The sequence below is a fragment of the Dreissena polymorpha genome, chromosome 3 (genome assembly GCF_020536995.1).
Source record: "Dreissena polymorpha isolate Duluth1 chromosome 3, UMN_Dpol_1.0, whole genome shotgun sequence".
NCBI classification, from domain to species: domain Eukaryota; kingdom Metazoa; phylum Mollusca; class Bivalvia; order Myida; family Dreissenidae; genus Dreissena; species Dreissena polymorpha.
This window is the reverse complement of record NC_068357.1, coordinates 66,509,919-66,529,855: the sequence shown is the minus strand read 5'-3', so window position 1 is coordinate 66,529,855 and position 19,937 is coordinate 66,509,919. Positions and strand designations below refer to the sequence as shown.

Below are 19,937 nucleotides of genomic sequence, written 5' to 3'. Positions count from 1 at the left end.
AAGTTGCCTCCCCTATATTTGAAAAAGTCATTGACCTTGTTATCATGCCAATCAATCAAATGGCAACCGGTTTCTACATAAGAATTTAAAGATAAATGTTGTAAGTGTTGGTTGGCTGTACATCGTTCACGGATAACTTGGATTGTAGGACATAAGCCCCCCAGGACAAAACCCCCCCAATGAAAAAATGAACATTTGGACAATTGCCCCCCAGTAGAAATGACAGGTAGGATATAAGCCCCCAGTGCTTATTTTGCATCTGGACATTTGCCCCCCAGTGCTTATTTTAGAAGTGAACATTTGCCCCCCAGTGCTAATATCATATGTTGTTTCCATTAAAATAGTATATCTCTGTCTTTGGATTCATTATTATTTCATATCTCACAAATATATAATCATAGAAACTTGGATCATTATAATTTGAAATAAAAAAGGCCCAGAAACACACTTGAATTTCCTAATCTTAGGTAAAACAAACATCTTAAAGAATTGTTCTTTAATTAATCAATCAAAAGGATTATCAGCTTGTTAAAGGTGTGACATGTGGCTTTGATCATATACTTGTTAATGAAAATTAATGGCTTCTTTATTTAATCAATCAAAAGGATTATCAATAATAATTATCATAACTTAGTACAAATAATGATAATTAAAGTGAACACATATAACAACATTTAAAGGCAATTATTTTTGTAGTTACATTGTTTGAGTGACAATTAACCAAAACTTAGTATATAAAGAAACTATCACATTTCAAATGATACATTTCATCATGGAAATTATTAAGAGTAATAAAGGGTCTGAGAAATTACTGAAGGATGGGTACTCTTACACCAAAAAGAAGTCTCGTAAAGAATCAATACATTGGGAATGTTCCAAGCGCAGAAGCGCTTCATGTAAAGGAACCTTGACAACTAATCTTGATGTAAGTATAATATTAAAATGCTATTTGTTATCTTTGCTATCATAACTTTTAAAATAGCGATTTGCAAAATTAATTCCAGACAGTATTGCATAACTTCACTAATTTAATTTTTTGAAGTAAAGGTAAATGTAGTATTTGTAAGCTTTACCAACATTCAAAATATCAATTAATTTACATAATTAATTCCAAACAGTTATACAAAACGTCACAAAATAATTTTATATATAATAAATTAAATGTTTCATTGCTATTATCCTTAGTTACAATATTAAATAATTGTTTTTATATATTCAGGTTACTATGGTCACATCATCCACAACACACAGTAACGATGCTGACCACTTAGCCATAGAAGTTATGAAAGTCAGAGAAGAGATCAAATCCAGTGTCGCCTTATTTATCCCTTCCATTATTTAAGCCTTTCAGTGGTGGTAATTGGATAAATGGATTATCATCTCAAAGGTTTTGAGTAATCAGGTGGTGATAATTGGACATGATTATCTGCTCAATCGAGTAATGTCATTGAAAATTAGGCACTGGGGGGCAAATGTCCACTTCTAAAATAAGCACTGGGGGGCAAATGTCCAGATGCAAAATAAGCACTGGGGGGCTTATATCCTACCTGTCATTTCTACTGGGGGGCAATTGTCCAAATGTTCATTTTTTCATTGGGGGGGGGGGTTTGTCCTGGGGGGCTTATGTCTGGATCCCGATAACTTGTAATGTGGGAAAGGGGTTTCATGATTCCTTTCCGGGGGTGGGGGAGGCGGGGGGGGGGTATCGCTCTTTTGTCGGTGTCCGGTCTTTTCTCCCCCTGGTCTTTTCACCCCTTGGACATTTCATCCCCTAGTCTTTTCACCTCCTAATACCCTAGTCTTTTCTCCTCCCAGCATATTTCATACTGGGGGATTAATCTGCTACTTTTAACACCTTGATTGATATACTTGATTAGTCACTGATTGAATTATCAATGTTATTTCAATCAGTGATCAATCAAGCTCATCAATAGAGAAAGGAAGTTTATCATTGCTTCATTTTCATTATTTGACAATGAAATAGACTGAGTGTGTTTATGTCATTTCAACATTATAATGTTAAAATTATTTAAACAGTCTTTATTTGAAATTTAGTTTTTTATGTTGTATCTTTTTTTAACATTTTAATAGACTTGTTAGCCAATACTTAAAAATTATTAACAATAAAGTAACTAAGAATTATATTTCAAAATAAATCAATTCATTAATTTGAAATAAGTATGTACATTAATTTTAAACATATTCTAAGCTACTTTTTATTATGTACAAAATGCAAAAAGTTACTAGATTATTCAAGTGAATTATTTTTTTTAAGTTAAACTGCTAAAGATTTAGATCACACAATGAATGATAGAAATTGAAATAAATTGCTAAAATAAGTGTGTGATTTAAATGTGTAGCAACCCAAATTATGAATTTTGATTATTAATTTTGAATTTAATTTAATTGAATTTAATATAAATATTTCCAAACTGTAAAATATAAATTTCAAAATGATCATGAAGCAATGAAAGTCATGTCAAAACTAACTTGTTTCATGACATTGGGACTGGGTAGGATATGGACAGGATGTGGAAATGGTCAGGTGTGAATCCCTAAGACATTCTTGTGAAAAATTCTTGCTTAATTACATGGGTGGAATGTGTCATGCTTTGGAATGTATCATCCTTGTTTATTGGAAAGAATGTGCCAATCAACATCTTAGCTCATTTTAACTGATCATTAAACAGAAACACAACACAATTACAAATTAATTAATTTTATTTCAAATCATCAATTTTTATTCATAATATGGTATACAGCAAAAACAATGTTTAGTTTTGTAAAACATTTAATGAAAGTTTAAATATATTTTAAACATAAACAGAAACACAACACAATTACTAATTATTTTATTTCAAATCATAAATTGTTACAATAATAGCTTTTAAGAAGTTTTATCTGTGCCCATACATTTTTTTGTATTAAATAAAAAAAAATGTATTAAATGATCATGTAAATGAAGAATAAACATACAAATGTTTAAAAATGTTATAAATATATTGTAAACATAAACAGAAACACAACACAATTACTAATTATTTTATTTTATTTCAAATCATAAATTGTTACAATAATAGCTTTTAAGAAGTTTTATCTGTGCCCATACATTTTTTTGTATTAAATAAAAAAATGTATTAAATGATCATGTAAATGAAGAATAAACATACAAATGTTTAAAAATGTTATAATATCATTATAGAATTTAGATCTGTGCCAAGACATGTTTTGTATTAAATTATAATCTGTATTAAATTATAATTTAAATGAAGAAAAAATATGAAGAATTCAAAATTGTAATAATATAATTTTAGAAGTTAGATCTATACCAAGACATGTTTTCAGTATAACAAAGCATATAATATTATCAAAAATAACTGATCACATAAAAAACAAAACACACTTGTTTGAACTGCACTGATTCACAATTACTGGTACTCAGCTGCACCATACACTCTACTGATGACCTTCAGCAGTTCCGACGACGAGATCTGCTGTTCTGAGTAGTCATTCCAGGTGCTCCAGATCTTGGTGTCCATGACTCTGTAGACTTTCCTCTGATGCCGACCAATGCCGTGCAGAAGCAACTGTTCTATGTCCAACTGGGCTTCCTGTGCCTGCTTGCGGAGAGCTGACACCAACCAGTAGAAGGTCAAAGCACGGTTCCCACAATTACCATTCAGACGGGTGTGCCAGCCCTCCACATCATTATTTGTTCTGACCCTGTGCTTGAAAACACACCAGCTCTGTACTGGAAACACGGTGGATCTAATCCACTGAGTATCTATGTCAAGAATAATTAACAGTCAATTTTTATTTAATTAGTTTAAATCAACTTAAAATAATATAGTTTAAATCTACTTAAAATAATATTACTATATCTTTCATAGTCTTATAGACTTACAACAAAATATAATTAAAAATAACACTACTCACTGATTAATATATATATATATATTATATATATACACTAAAATGCTCCTTCATTAACCATTCTTCAATCACATACTTCATTTCCTCCTTCCTAAATATACAGAAAAAAAAATGTTGGGAGGAGAAAAGACTAGGGTTTGGGAGGAGAAAAGACTAGGGTTTGGGAGGAGAAAAGACCAGGGGAGAAACGTCCAGGGGGAGAAAAGACCTGAAATCCTTTTGTCCCCACAGGTACTTGAAAAATTATTTTTTGGTCCAAAAGGACCAAAGAATTTGTTCAGGTACGTGTGTTTTGTTCCAAAGGATGGGATATTTATTGTTCCTCTCTCAGTATTGGGGAAGGTGTTAATACATTGTGATTCCTCTCAGTGTTTGAGAGGCTATCACTGATCCTCTCTGCGGGTGAAGGAGTTTATTGTTGGGAGAGAGGGGGGGATCACTCTTCCTCTCTATTGAGTTATAGCTATTTATGTTGATTGGAGGAGGGAGTTATCACCTTTCCTTTCAAAAGGGGGGGGGGGTGGTATTACTCTTTCTGTCAATCGGGTTCGGAATTATCACAATTCCTCTCTGTGGGAGTGTTATTAATATTTCTGTCCATTTAGAAGGAGTTTAAAAAACAATAAAGGTGGGAAGTGTGCAGAATTAACAAAATTGATAATTTATTTGGTGGGATGAAAGTCCCTAATCTGGGGCCAATCTAATTTGAATTTTTCAGTCAGTCATAATAATAGTGTAGATGCTTTATGTTTTATCCTAAAAATATGGGTGTTAATAAATTATCAAAGGTAATCTGAAGAGTATAGCATGATAAAATTTTGGTTTAAACAAATGACTCCATCAACAGGATGAGAAACTGGTGCAACCAGTAAGGGACTCTAACTAATGCAGAGCAACTGTTCTATCTTCAGGGCCAACAGTGTAACTAACTTCACAATCTCTCCCCTGTACATTGTGGCTGAAGCTACCCATTTGTTACTAGCACGTTTATTTATGATAAAATGACATTTTTTTGGTTCAGTGATCTTGAGAAACGTACTCTTTGGCAATTTTAAAATTCCTGGTTTGGTAACCAGTGAGAGCATGCAGCTGTCAAAAATAACTTTTTACGTAATTTACTTAAGAGATCAATAATCAAATTCAGTTATTACTATCAAATAAAATTTCATTTTTGTCACAAAAAAAAGAAAAGAATATTGCAACAGTATCTGCATATATATATATATCTTTATCAGTTAATGATCAGCTTTGTTTTCTCAATACTGGGGTAGTAAGTATTTACAGGGGGTTTTCTAGCCATTTTGGGAAAAGGAGTCTGGTCAAATTGGGATTTTTTTAGTCGACAAAAATGGCATATTTGGGAATTATTTATCAACAAAATGACTAAATTAAAGTAAATGTTTCGTAGGATGTTTGAAAAAAAGTTGAGATATAGTCTAATAATCGTAAGTCATAAGAGACTTCTTTCTTTCTTTTTTTTTTTGGGGGGGGGGGAGATTGGGATTATTGTTATAATATTGGTTTGGGATCTGGTCCTTTTGCTTTGAGGTCAGGTCCATTTTACGGCCTTTTTTACATAGCAGAAAACCCCCTGATTTAAGACACTAAATCAGATGTTTAAAATATGTTTATGCCCCTGAAGGAGGGCATTAAGTGATCGGACCGTCCGTCCGTCTTTCTGGCACACATGGCGTTTAGGTTTCGCGTTTAAGTTTCGAAAAGTGCTCATAACTTGTTTGTTTTTTTAGAAAGAAGTGTCTAATGTGTATTTTATCTCAATTTTACTTCAATTACCTCAAACAAAGTATTATATGATTTAGTTTTTTTAATACGAATGATTATAAAGAGTTATATCAAATTAAGTATTTCCCTTTTCTGTGGACTTTTCGTGTGGAAAAAAAAGGCTAATGAATTTATTTTCCCAATTTTATGAAAATGCAGATAAAATTCCCAAATCCAAAGCCATGGGCTATCTTCCCAAAAAGTGGAAAAAAACCCTGAAGGTTATGTCCCTTCACATAGCAACTTCATAACTTGGCATGCTTGTGTATCTCATAGAGCTGCACATTTTGAGTGGTGAAAGGTCAAGGGTATCCTTCAAGGTCAAAGGTAAAAAAACATGTATAAAAACGGCGCGGTAGGGGGCATTGTGTTTCTGACAAACACATCTCTTGTTTATTCTATGACTGCTGATTCTTCCTAGCATAGCGAGTTGATAGTTTCTCATCTCTGCTGCAACTTGTGCTGTCTTTCCTGTCTCATACATGGTGCTTACGTTCCATGTTCTGATATTAATTATCCTGTTTGAAAGAAGGGGTGTCAGCCCTGTGGTTTCCTTTTGCCTTTTCCCACCTGGCGTCATAAGTCTTCTTGTTGAAGTCCCTTCATCTCTAAGGACGTTGCGTTGTTGGTTGTTAGTTGCTGATGTTTCTGTAGCGGTTTGTATGTTTTACAGGGTGGGAGTGCTGGCCCTACGCCCAACCCTCCTCCTTTCTCATCTGGGCTTGGGACCGGCCATGGCGGAGTTATTCTATGACTGCTCTTCAAATTTTGTCATCCTATTCAAGTCAACTTTTGCATTATTAAGTGTGTTGAATTGTTCCTAAAAAACCCCAGAGATTTTCACATTTTACAAAAATCGTAATGTTTACGTTGGAATCCTAAAATACTTGCAAATATTGCCTGTAGACGGTATTTAATTATTTTTATTAAGTGACTTGCACATGCGGAATTGAATCTTATTTTGGGCCAAGTAAGTGCATATTCTTACCTTCCCCCTTAAAGGGGCCTTTTCACAGATTTTGGCATTTTTTTAACTTATTCATTAAATGCTTTATATTGATAAATGTAAACATTGGATCGTAAAAGCTTCAGTAAAAAATCAAGAATAAAATTAAAAAAAGGAAAAGAACATTGCCCGGAGCAGGTTTCGAACCAGTGACCCCTGGAGTACTGCCAGAGACCTGAAGTAAAAACGCTTTAGCCTACTGAGCTATTCCGCCGAGTACACATACGTGACGTATTTCATACCTTATATAAGCAATCTTCGTAGTTTCACAAAATTTAACGACAAAAACAGAACTCTCCAAATTATTCAATCGTTTCGCGTTGCAACGCTTTATAATTTTTAGGTTTTAAAATCGTCAAAAGATGCATATAATGGCAATATTAGACCATGGTAAATGTTCAGTATTACTGTTTCCTCACAAATATCATAACTAAAACGAAAATTTGCGAATGTGAAACAACTTTTTTCAATTTTGTCAATTTACCAAAGCGTGAAAAGATCCCTTTAACAAAAACCCCCAAGTCTTTCACAGCCTTCTTTAAACGATTAGAATGCTCAAGAAAGCACGTTGTACTGTTTTAATGGTCCGTTTTCAGTACTTTTTGATGTCTAAATTTCGTTGTTCATTCAATTATGTTTCATTTTATAAATTGCTTTTGTCATGAAAAGTTGTTCGTTATTTATTTATTTACATTCAATTAAAAAATGATCTGGAAAATGCTACTGTCTAGGTGAAATATGCTGTGTGACTGTCTTATGCACCTTTTTCGTGCGCATGAGCACAAGTGACTTAATTTGTAAAGTTTAAACTAATGGGTAAAGATTCCATAATGCTAAATTTCAAACTTGCATTGTTGATATTGGGCATTAATGAAATACTAAATGGATATTTTGTCTTGAAAATACTCACCAACCAGTAAACTAAAGAAAGTAAATACATTTATTAATGACACTGTTCAACATTATACATACAAATCCATAAACAAGCTTATCAATGACAAAACAATGCTTCAGATTTATATATTTCTGTTTAATGAAGATTATTTCTTTTGGAATTCAGAGAATGAGAAAAGAACCAGTTGCTAAAAAGAGCGGATTTGGATATCGCGTAATGAAAGGGTTCGTTGTAGCTGAAACAGCATTGATGATAGGCTGCTATTACTTCTTCAAAAAGCTGAATAACAAACAAGGTGGGTATGCATGTTATTTTTGTGTAAGCTGTAGCCGAGTATAGGATACATCCCCTCACAGTGCTTACTCTGCCATTCGCCATATTAGCCAATTGCTATAAATGAGGAAATTTGGCTACACAAAATTCCATTTGGCAACGAGGTTTTTCAGATATCACCCATAAAATATCCAAAATAATACGAATAAAGACATAAAAAGCGAAATTGGCTACATAAAAATGTCAAGAATAATAAGAAGAAAGACATAAAAAGGTAAATTTGGCTATAGAAAATACCTTTAAAAACTCAAAGTTTTCCCCAAAATTGATATTACATATCCTTTAGGCACCTGGTCGATTTTTGCAGCGAAACGCTGCAGCGTATTGAAACGTATACAATTTTTCTCTTCTCAGAATCGGGGCTTTTTTGTTTAAAGGTAACTAACACCTACAACGTTGTTAATCGTACACGTTTATCACAATTTTAAATACTGTAACGGATTTGTGCGTTTTTTAAAATACATTTACGGTTCACAATGAAAATCGGGCCTCAAATACGTTTTTACCCGTCATAGTTGTTTATCGTCAAACAATTATCTGCTTAAATACGGTATAATTTGTTTTAGAAAGGGATGCCCCATAGCGGTTTTTACCATATTTTTACGCTTTTATACAACTGAAAAATGAAGTGCACGAGAATACTAAGAAGAACTGTAACGTATTTTTGATGAACTTTGTCAATAGCAAATAAACCTTTGTAACGTATAAAAACGTATTTAAAAAATCAATACAGATCAATAAACAATATTACACATGATCCGTTCTATGATTTGATCTTTTTTTAAACGTTGTCATACAAACATTTGAAATGCAGAACTTTCTTAAGTTTATACCACAAGCATGACAGAAAATAATTGTTTTCAAAATACCACTCATTTGCTTTTTTAAGATGAATTTTGAGCATTTAAATATTTATTGATTTTAACTCTCAATTATTAACCATAAATGGTCGAAACTATATTTGACAGGTTTATAGTCAACAGACTGTATATTGAACATTCGAACGTCGCAGTGTTATTTAATTTTTTTGTCTTTGATTAAGTTTTAGTTCATTTACAAACATTGATACTTGTATTTTTTAAGAAAAATAGTGTCAGGGTTCCTACGCTTAATAGGGGTCAGGTTTTGAAACAACGAAATTTGTATGCGTTCTATAACGTTGTAGTCGTTCACTGTAAAAATCGCCCCGGTTTGAGGAGAGAAAAAACGTGTACGTTCTAATACGTTACAGGTGTGCAAAGGATATGGAACTTTCATTCCACCCACTATGAAATAAAATGAAAACTGTTCTCAAATTTGGTTTGCAACAAGCTGTTTATATATGTAGCTCTACTGGCCGAAGGCCTGAAGAGCTTATGTTATGGCGTGGTTTCCGTCGTCCATCCGTGTGTAGCGTGGTTTCCGTCGTCCGTGCGTGCGTGCGTTAGACTTTTTCTTGTTTACGAGATAAAGTCCACAGTTTTCATCCGACTCTTTTCAAACTTCAGTATCTTTATATGAATGGGGACTCGAACCTTATTTAAAATGGGTTACATAAGAGTAAAAAGTCCAGAATAATCTCCCCTTGAATTTGAGAAAATTGTGAAATAAGGCTTGTTTACGCAATAAAGTCCACAGTTTTCATCCAATTATTTCCCAACTTGCACAGTGTCTTTATCTGGATGATGAGTCAATCCATATTGAAAATGAGCAATAGCGGAGTTATAAGTCCAGAATTATCTCCCCTTGAATTTGAGAAAAAAATGAAAATTCAGTTTTTTATGTGATTAAGTCCATAATTTTTATCAAATTCTTTGCAAACTCGCACAGTGTCTTTGTATCAACGAGGACTCGAACTCTTTTGTAAAAAGAGCAATATGGAAGCAATAAGTTCAGAATGACTTCCCCTTGAATATGAGAAATTTTTTAAATCCCGCTTGTTTACGCAATTATTTCCACAGTTTTCATCCAATTATTTCCAAATTTGCACAGTATCTTTATATCAATTAGGATTTGAACCCTATTGCATATGAGCAGTATCGGAGAAATAAGTACACAATAATCTCCTCTTGAATTTTAGAAAATTTTCCTTGTTTGCGCGATTAAGTACACAGTTTCCATCTTATTCTTTCCAAACTTGCACAGTGTTTATAGCAGTAGAGCGATTCAGACCCTCATGGGCCTCTTGTTTAAACAACTGATCAATTTGATAAGTAGACTAATTATATTATTCATTTGTATATGTCAATAGTCAGGAAATTCATTGTGTTGAACTGTTTTTAATGTACACACAGGTAGTGCAAAGTTTAATAGTGTTGTTTAAAAATTCTCTGTTTATGTTGTATATCATCTTATGATACCATATTTAGTGTTTTTCCCAGGCCATTTTAGCGTGGCGAAAAGCCACGCCGCCCTCCCGGATCGCCACTCTGCCCTTTTCAAAGGCAAATTTCGCCACGCACCCTTCTTTTCAAAGGCAAGTTTCGCCACGCGCCCTTATCGATAACATCTTTATTGCCTTACGATCTAACTTGGTCCGCAAAATCAGCTTCCTTGATTGTCTGTGACGCTCCGACTGTGCTTGATTTACTCGAGAGACGTCAACGTCTAATCGACTACACATGTACATAAATCGAGTAGATTTAATCTATAACAGTGCTTGATTTAAAGGTAGTTAATCGATAATGCACTTTTCGGTCGGCAATGTGTACTCCTCCACGATAAAATCATTACTTCGGAGACTTTTGATGAAAAGCTCGATGTTATTCTCGTGGCAATTGTGCATTGCATGCATTATTCAGTTATATCAAAACATATATTTTTACGCATAATTACATTTAAAATCACAAACAAATTTATTCTTTATCGTTTTTGTCTTTAAAATAATTAGATCTAATTATTAAAATAATTACTGAGACGTATACTAATTTTACAAAATGCGAATCGCGTATACGATTAACGTTGCTATGCGCACCTGTCGCTTACATCATTTGACAATTTATCAACATGGCCGACTATACAGAATTAAATTGTGACTCGGCAAAAATGGCAAATAACGTCGTAAACTATCGAATTAACGATGGAGATTATACATTAAGAAGGAATTGATGAAATGTCTGTGATAATCAACGATGCATAAAAATGTTTTAGATAGCAGCAACATTATTTACCAGGTTTTCCGAAGGAAAAAACTGGTTATTAGATTGGCGAATGCGGGCGGGCTGGCGGGCTGGCGGGCTGGCTGGCGGGCGGGCGGAACAAGCTTGTCCGGGCCATAACTATGTCATTCATTGTCAGATTTTAAAATCATTTGGCACATTTGTTCACCATCATTGGACGGTGTGTCGCGCGAAATAATTACGTCGATATATCCAAGGCCAAGGTCACACTTTGAGTTCAAAGGTAAAAAATGGCCATAAATGAGCTTGTCCTGGCCATAACTATGTCATTCATTGTGAGATTTTAAAACCATTTGGCACATTTGTTCACCATCATGGGACGGTGTGTCGCACGAAAGAATCACGTCAATATCTCCAATGTCAAGGTCGCCACGACTAAAAATAGATTTTCTTTAAAAACAAACTTACAAAGGGGGCTAATTTTGTTTGTTCATTTCAAAAGTTCAGTTTGAGTTTTCTCCCTTTATCAGATTATTTTTCACAATGAAAACCTGGTTTTGTGACAATTTTGTCCCTTGTTTATTTATTTGTAATCTACTCGGTGGATATATGTCACGGAAACGAGTGTTTGCATATTGTTAGCGATCAATTTACTCGCAATGTTATTTTAAACATCTGTCAAAATTATTGTTAGAAAATGGGATAAGACAAACATGGTTTCTATTATATGTTAGTGGATCTGTGTATAATCAGATTCATATGCATATATTGCTTTATTATGTTTGTCGTGCTGTACAGTTTATTGAAACAGCATGGAACTTAAATGTACATTGCAAGGTAAATATATTCATATAAATCATAGTAAGTTAAATACATCTATTACCAATAAATGTGCTTGCTTATTTGTTATTTTTTCCACAACTGCTTCTGATGCGATTACATGTTTCCCCGTAATGCAGATATTCCGGGAACGTTTTTGCCCTTTTTTGCCTAAACTGCGCGCTAAAATGCCCTTTTTGAAAGTAATGCGCCATGCCCCTTTGCCCTCCTGGGAAAAACACTACCATATTCCCTTAATGCTAAAGATTTTATCATTTAAAGACATTAATCAGCTGTTGCAGTATGAAATGTTATCATATTTTAGCCATTTTGTTCATTCAATTTTGATATCAATATGTTTTTTTCAGAATTTCGCTATGAGTGGTACATGAAGCATCCTTCTCTACTTGGAAGTAAGTAACATTTGTGTCATTGTGGCCTTGTCCATATGATAATCAAAGAGATATTAATTATATATAATTGGATTTTTTTTGGTATTCCTTTTCTTAAGAAAATTACATTTATGTTTTACTTTCACTGCAAATGTTATATAAGAATGATCCAACTAATTTATTGTGTTGACAAAACAATTGAAATATAAAGTGCCGTAGTGTTGTTTTTTTAACTCGCCGAAGCTAAAACCTGCTCATAGTGAGCTTTTGTAATGGCGATTAGTCAGTTGTGATGGTTTCTGGAAGAAGAATCATGAGTTGCAACATTCACCTTGTGTACACTCATTTTTTTTATGAAACCTGGTCAAAACATTTATTTGAATGATATCTTGGAAAAGTTTAAAACTTTGTCACACAAGGTAAACACTAGGTCAATGGAAATGAAAAGCTTGTGATAGTTTTTTTCCAATCTTTCTGAAACTTGGTCAGATCATTTGTTTTTAATGATATCTCAACTGAGATCAAAAATTGTTTTCCTTATATGCCTATAGAAAATCCTTATGATCTCTCTATATGTAACATGTTTTGTAAAATTTTCATGAAACTTGGTCAAAATATTTGAACATATGATATCTCCCCTAAGGTTGAAAAGTAAATTGAAAAATATGGCCTCAAGGGGGGTTGGGGCAGGACAGTTTTCCTTTAATGGAAATGGAGAAACCTTGTCAACAATCTAAAAGTCACATGTTTTGTCAAGCTTCAAGAAACTCAGCCATTACCTTTCTTATGATATCTCTAAAAAGGTCCAAAATGGTTTAACTTTAAGTCCATTGGAAAACATGGCAGCCAAGGGCTAGCAATGTTACTTATATGAATATAGTGTAACCTTGTGAACACTCTCGAAGTCAAAATCTTTCCAATCTTCATGATACTTGGTAAGAAAATGTATTTTAATGATATGATGACAGTATGCTCCTGTCTTCAAAACTGGTGATGACCTACATGCAACTTTCTGGTACCAACTTTCTACATATTACTTTATGTGGCGTAGGGGTATTATCACTTCATATATATTGCAATTTACAGTGTACTATATGATTGACAAGCAGTTGGGACAGAGGAACACCTATTATACAGATGTCCAAACTTGGCAACAGCAGGGTAAGCAACTGCGTGAAGAAGCGCTTCCCTACAATAAGTGAGTCGTTAGTCGCGTCATCCCAGACATTGCAGATTATAGACAGCATTCAGGCGATGGAATTGGTTTTAAAGGTTTCATCACGGTGCCAAAGACACTTTATTAATTGTTGTGACAATAGTTGCGTATGAGTGCTATGCGGATAACAAAACATATTTATTAAATAATTGTTTTTATTTATTTATTTTAGCTCATATTGTGTGCGATCTGAAAACGTGATATTAAATATGATATGGGAGATTGTATATCACCTCATCCATGATGCAGGTGTAATGTTACAATGACCAATGTTATTCAAAAGTCTAGTTAACACCGGCGTTATTTTGGTGCTCTGTAAACTAACGAACACACGAATTGCTCTGTAAGTTTTGAAAAACTGAAAAACCCTAGAGTAACATCGCTTAGGTTCGTATCTAGCTTTAATGATATTATCGGTGCAGTTTTTAAGATGAGGCTCCGTGAATTATTATAGCAATTGCTGATATTTCTTTCAATAATCATTTTATAGGAAAAGAAAATACGGCAATAAATTAATTTCTCCTCGTTGCGTCACAGCGTTTATTTATTGTTTGCATGAAAACACACGAAAACTAATCACTTTGATATTTTTCTTTTTCATTATTTTTTTTACTTTAAATATGATTTACGTAGGCCCTACATCATAATAGCCTGCAGCATTAAAACATAAGACACATTCTGCAAATTATGTGTTACACATCAATCAACATAAGATTAAATAAAATGCGAAATAGAGTCACTGTTTTATTAAAATGTAAAACTATGCATTCTTAAATATATTTAATTATCAACGCCAGAGAAATCTTTCCTCTAAGCTTGCTTAACGTAAATCACAATGCCACCAACGCATTTTGCGGCCTGAACCTATGTTATTGGAAGAAATACGATATAAAATCCGTAAAGGATTTTATCACTTAAAGACATTAATGTTTCGAGATTCACAATTTACCTGTAAGCAGCTTAAACATAGTTTACCTTCCTTGCTCGTTAAATTAAGAATGTTAACTTATACAAGAGAATTGTTTTACAAAAATAAAACAAACTACAAAGATAACGCACCAGCTAGATCTATCTCGTCATGATTTCACAAAATATGACCTAGCCAATAATATTTTCTTGACAATACCTTTCCCCCACAAAGAACATTATTCTAAATATTTTTATTATTGGTGTTCGTAACAAGACTTTGCAAACGCCACAGTCCAGTTAATAGGCCCGCAGCGTTTTTAGGGCAGTTTTTGTTCAAAATTAATGAGCGATGAAACAAGTTTTAAATGAACTTTTTTTCTTCAACTTATTTTCATTGAATATTATGAAATTAAATAATAGTAGATCAAAATAATTTCTTTTCAAATAATTAGAAAATTAACACGTAAACCACGTAAACGTTTTTTGTACTTCCTGGTTCAACCCTACGAAGCTATAAACGAAACAAGATCATTTGTCAAAACACCCAAACATGTTGAGGTTAACAAATTTAATGTGTTGTACTCTTTAATCGCTATACCGATGAGATTTGGAGACGAATATATCAACAACTATTTGTTTGTAAGAAGACGTTTAATCGTATAAGTAAATTTACCCTATAAACTAAACATTATAAAATTCGACCACCTGTTAATTATTTTTTAGCGAATTGTGTAACAGTGAATGACTGTACACTTGGAAACTGTTCTAACGCAACACTTTTTTTTAACGTTAGTATCTCACTAATGAGTAAAGATTTTGGATTTAAAGTTGTACATGTGATCATTTGACCACAATATGTGCAAGCTCGCGATAAAATCATTCATCCGTGACGATCGGATGCTTTAGCACGTGGCGTAGGTATCGTTTTCACTTTGCACGTGGAAATGATTAAACGCGATATAATTATAATTATATTTTCATTTCAATTTCATCATTTTAGGTTGGTTCTTACACCAGAAAAACATAAGATTAATTAAAAAAAACAATATGGCTTGCATGAATATTCCGTAGCGCAACCCCGCAAGTGGCATCTTGCAGGCTACCTTCCCAACATACTAAAGCGTCCGGTCGTCGGGGATGAATGATTTTATCGTGTGCTTGCAGTTTTATACTTTTTGTCAACTAATTTCAATTAAATTTACAGAACTTAATATTTATGTGTTGAATTATTCGTATTCCAAATTTCAACAAAATCCATTCAAAAATAAGGGAACTGTATTGTATGATCTTCATTCAAGGCTTTTTGTTCAGAATACATATGCCTCTTGCTCAATTTATGTTAACCATCTTGATAGTTGTTTTAGGCAGCCCGTAATATACGTAATAAAGATAACATCATAAAATGCTGCATTGTAATTTCGTTGTGTCTTTGATAATTGCATGATATACATGAGCAAGAGGAATATGTATACAAGTTTCAGTTTATTAGTGGAATCAGCAAATACACGCATTTAGGCTGCATAATACACAAATATACATAAAGACGATCATACAAATGAAATACTTAACAAAAACAATATCACATACATGCATACATACAGTAATACATAAACAGCAAATCGGTTTACATCGTTAGTGGTATCAAGGAGCAACATAGTGTCTAGGTAGCTTTTCTCTGTAACATAGAAAAGTAAATACATTTTGAAGTATTTCTTAATTATCTAGTGTTATTACAGAACGTACTAGATGGGAAATTACTGATAGAGAAAAACGATTTATAGTTGTCATGCACTTTGGTGTTAGCAATTTACTAGCACCAAAGATCGAACGCACAATGATGTTGAGTATACAAGATGGTTTCTAACCAAACCTCGAATAAAAATAGTACATTAAAATGGTGCATTTTCATGTATTCGCAAGAGAATATTTGATTCACCATGGTAAACAAACTACAGATACAATGATGTTTCTAGTGTATGAAACAAAATGATGCAGAGAAGTACAAAGTCGCAAGAAAATTGCAGCATGTTGGCAACAAATAGCAAAATGCAAAAAGCAAGTGTCATATACCGAAATGCAATAGAAATTTGTCAGCATTTAGTTGTAATAAGCAATATAAATTGTCATTTAAGAATATGAATTGGCTGGCGGAAATGTCCTTCCAAATCTGTTCAGCAATTACCGATTCCACAAAATTCGTGTTTTGGTAATGCAAAAACGCCCAACACTTCTGAGGGCAAGCTACAATCATGATTCAAAACAAATTTGGTGTGAACAATAATACACAACTATCTATTTACATACTTGTTATTTGTAATATAAAATAAACACACGTGCGTCATAATACCGACATTATTTTTATAATTATTTTAGCTAAAATCTTTATATTTAAATGTAGATATGAAAGCACAACCCCATTATTTCGACAACATATGAGGCACTTACATGTAACACAATTGCTAAAATTAGAGGCAAGAATATCACTCATCAAACAAACATATGAAATATTTTGGTAAATATAGAGCATATTCTTTGCCGTATAACCACGACATGCTTTTCTTAATATTACTTTTTGTATATTCTAAACGTAACAAATACCACATATTTCTTCTCTTTAAAAGTGGTCTTTAAATTATTCTGAAAAAATATGTCTTTCATTTACATTTATTAGAAGGAATATTTTAAAATCTTGATGTATGTTCTCAGAAATAATGCTATAACTCACCATTCTACAGCATACATAACTTTAATATTTGTATAAAACAGTATTTAAGATTTGTGTTTGCTAACAAGGGCCTATAAATGTTGCAAATAGGACCGGGATACGCAACTGTAACCATGACATGTATGTTTTGTTCAATTCACAATAATTGGGAATCTATTTTTTCATCCCATTTGCAGGAAAGATTCGCACACTTTATCCCATGTTGTTTTGAGGACCAGTTCATTATCTTCGTATCCAAATAAAATACGCACATTTGTTCTATACAATATCTGAATATGTTCTGAGTATTGGTTTATGTCAACATCTCCCTTCAACAGCAATATTACTGGCTTTTTAAGCTGCATTGCAATATCCATCTCCTGATCACAGAAAACACTGTTAGCGAACCCTTCGCTAAGGACTACAACCGCCACGTTAGAGCGTTCCATGCATTTGTATATTTCTCGATAGATATTCCAACCAACTCGAAACTGTTCGTCACCAATGCACACCAAGTCCCGATCAATACCCACCACTTGCCGTAGCTTCTCATTTAAAGGCGAGTAAACTGCACTCCGAACAAAAACCTCGTCAACGCTGCTATATATCAAATACACCGCGAAACCATTGCCTCGGTTTAAGTTGGCTATAACTCTAGCCATGCGATCGTTTTTTCGACGAAGTTTCTTTCTGTACCGCAGAATAATTATTCCGAAACACAGTGCTAAAACGACTGCGAACGTGCTTGCCACCGACGCACCAATAATTGTTGTACGATCACAGTCAGATTTCAGCGACGTGAGCAAATCCATTGTTAATTTTACGCGAATGTGTGCCTTTGTTTCGCAACGCAATTCATCAAAGTCTGCGATTAATGTTTTCCCTTGAAAAATGCTTTGGACAGATTGGTAGTCGGAACATTTTTTACAAGTCAGAACATTACCTCCCATTGTTACTTCTATTAAAGGGAAATTTGTGAAACAGTCTATTGTGGACTTTTCAATTATTTTAATCAGATTGTTTCTTAGGTTTAATTGCCTTAAAGTTGGAACATCTTTCAAATAACAGCTTATATGAGTTATCATATTGGACTCTAAATTAAGTGTTTTTAATCTTGTATTGCCAGCAAATGTGTGTGGTGAAATATCATTTATTCCGTTGTTATCCAAATCAACATGTTCAAGGTAATGTAATGATCTAAACAATAAAGCAAAGTCTGATTCATTTTTCAACTGCATTTGACCCAACCTATTACTGGAAAGTATCAAATATTTCAAGGAGGGAAAATTTTGGAATAATACAGGATGTATATATTCCAGTCCGTTGCCTGTAAAATCTATGAATACCAGACTGCTTGGGGTGTCAAAACGCACTTCCGCATCGACCACTCTGATGTTATTTTTCCTGAAGTAAACGCTCTTAAGATTTGGATAAATCATTTGGCCTTGATTAGACACGCATGAAATGTTTGTAATATGTTTGAAAATAAATGGGGACAGGTTTTCAGCATCCCCGCATAGTTGGTCCGCATAAAGGGTGTCGATATTTTCCAATAATTTCATCCATCCAGTATTTTCACGGGTAAAGCGCATGTCATGTACATTTGATATTGACCGGGTCAATGGACTACACAAAAAAGGGAGCATCTATTCCGTAGCCGTCAATGTAAAGCGCGGAGAAGTCAAGAACCTTTAAATTCTGTAGTGATCTTGTTTTGGACTTGAAGCAATTTTGATGGTTAGAAATTGATATGCTGGACATATTTAGAAGTTCAAGTCTTCGGCATAAGCTTTGGTCGGCTTCCAAAATCCTCATATCATATGCGTTTACTTTCATTTGGCTAATATCTAGCGACAACAAAGGGCGTTGAAACATTTTCCAGAATCGTTCCCCAAGTATAGCGCCATAATTGTTTTCCGAAGATGTTTTTCTTAGAGATAAAGAATGAAGGTTTGGTAAAACATCTTCATTGGACATAACGTCGAGGAAGTCATTAAAATTGAGCTTCCAACAATCGTCTAAATTAAGAATTGTTACATTTTCCAAACCGTCGAAAACTCCTTTATCTAATGTTTTCAGTGAGAGTATGTTAATATGCAGTGCCGTCAGGCGCTTCAAACCAGTGAATATCCCTCCACTTAGGTTGTTTGTTGTGTGCGATTTCCAGAACAGCCTTATATATGTGAGGTTTCCCCATCCTCCACCGCGGAACGTTTCATTTGTTATTAACATCGGGTCAATACAATCTAGCGCTACTCGTGTCACGTTGGACGGCAATTCAGCAGGAATACTCCCATAACACGTGTAAGTTCCATTCACATTTCCACAATTACTGTTCGAAGAAACAGTTGGCATTCGTGAACACAAATAGTTCTCATCGAGAGTAGCACAAATGAAAACAAGCATGTTTTCATGCAAAATGATCAGTAAATATGTAAAAAGCTTCATATTGTCAAAACTTCCGCTGTTTACGATAAGTCATCGTAAAATCCATAGCAAACACTTCTGCACCATTATTATTCTTAATTTACAAATTTACGTTGCGAGTTGATGTGTTATTGCCATTCGATCATTTATTTAAAACACTCCAATCGTTGTATTGAACACGTCAGAACTTTCACCGACCTGACAAACAATAATTCAACTTTAGGGTTAGCAACTTGAGATAAGCATTTTAACAAATAATCACAAAGTGTATTTATTATACCAGGCAGCGCAAATATTTTGTCAGATTTATAAGGTCTGTTTTAGGATCATACTTCCCGTTGGCGGTCTGTAATGGAAAGAAAGCAATAATAGTATTGCCCATATGTTTAACGTGTAGCAAGAATACGGTGTAAGAAATAAATG

General features: G+C 33.7%; 1 protein-coding gene and 1 long non-coding RNA gene across 6 annotated transcripts in view; one reads left to right on the top strand and one right to left on the bottom strand.

Moving 5' to 3' along the window:
- The first annotated feature begins 12 nt into the window (after nt 1–12).
- Nucleotides 13–13,999, top strand: LOC127874569 (uncharacterized). 3 transcript variants are annotated; one of them, XR_008046990.1, is made up of 4 exons: nt 13–100; nt 7,782–7,911; nt 12,235–12,279; nt 13,345–13,999. It is a non-coding gene; the product is annotated as an uncharacterized LOC127874569 (long non-coding RNA). The 3 variants fall into 3 exon arrangements; XR_008046993.1 differs by lacking the exon at nt 13–100 and adding an exon at nt 114–226; XR_008046991.1 differs by lacking the exon at nt 13–100 and adding an exon at nt 6,400–6,519.
- A 1,851-nt stretch (nt 14,000–15,850) lies between these two features.
- LOC127874553 (uncharacterized) overlaps nt 15,851–19,937 on the bottom strand; it is a 99,533-nt gene continuing 95,446 nt past the window's right edge. The window contains exon 2 of one of the 3 annotated variants that reach the window (XM_052418934.1): nt 15,851–18,335. In XM_052418934.1, coding sequence (XP_052274894.1) covers nt 17,270–18,335 — 1,066 coding nt within the window. In that variant the 3' untranslated portion in view covers nt 15,851–17,269. Of the gene's footprint in view, nt 19,861–19,937 lie in introns of all 3 variants that reach the window. The other 2 variants (XM_052418931.1, XM_052418932.1) reach the window with 2 other exon arrangements.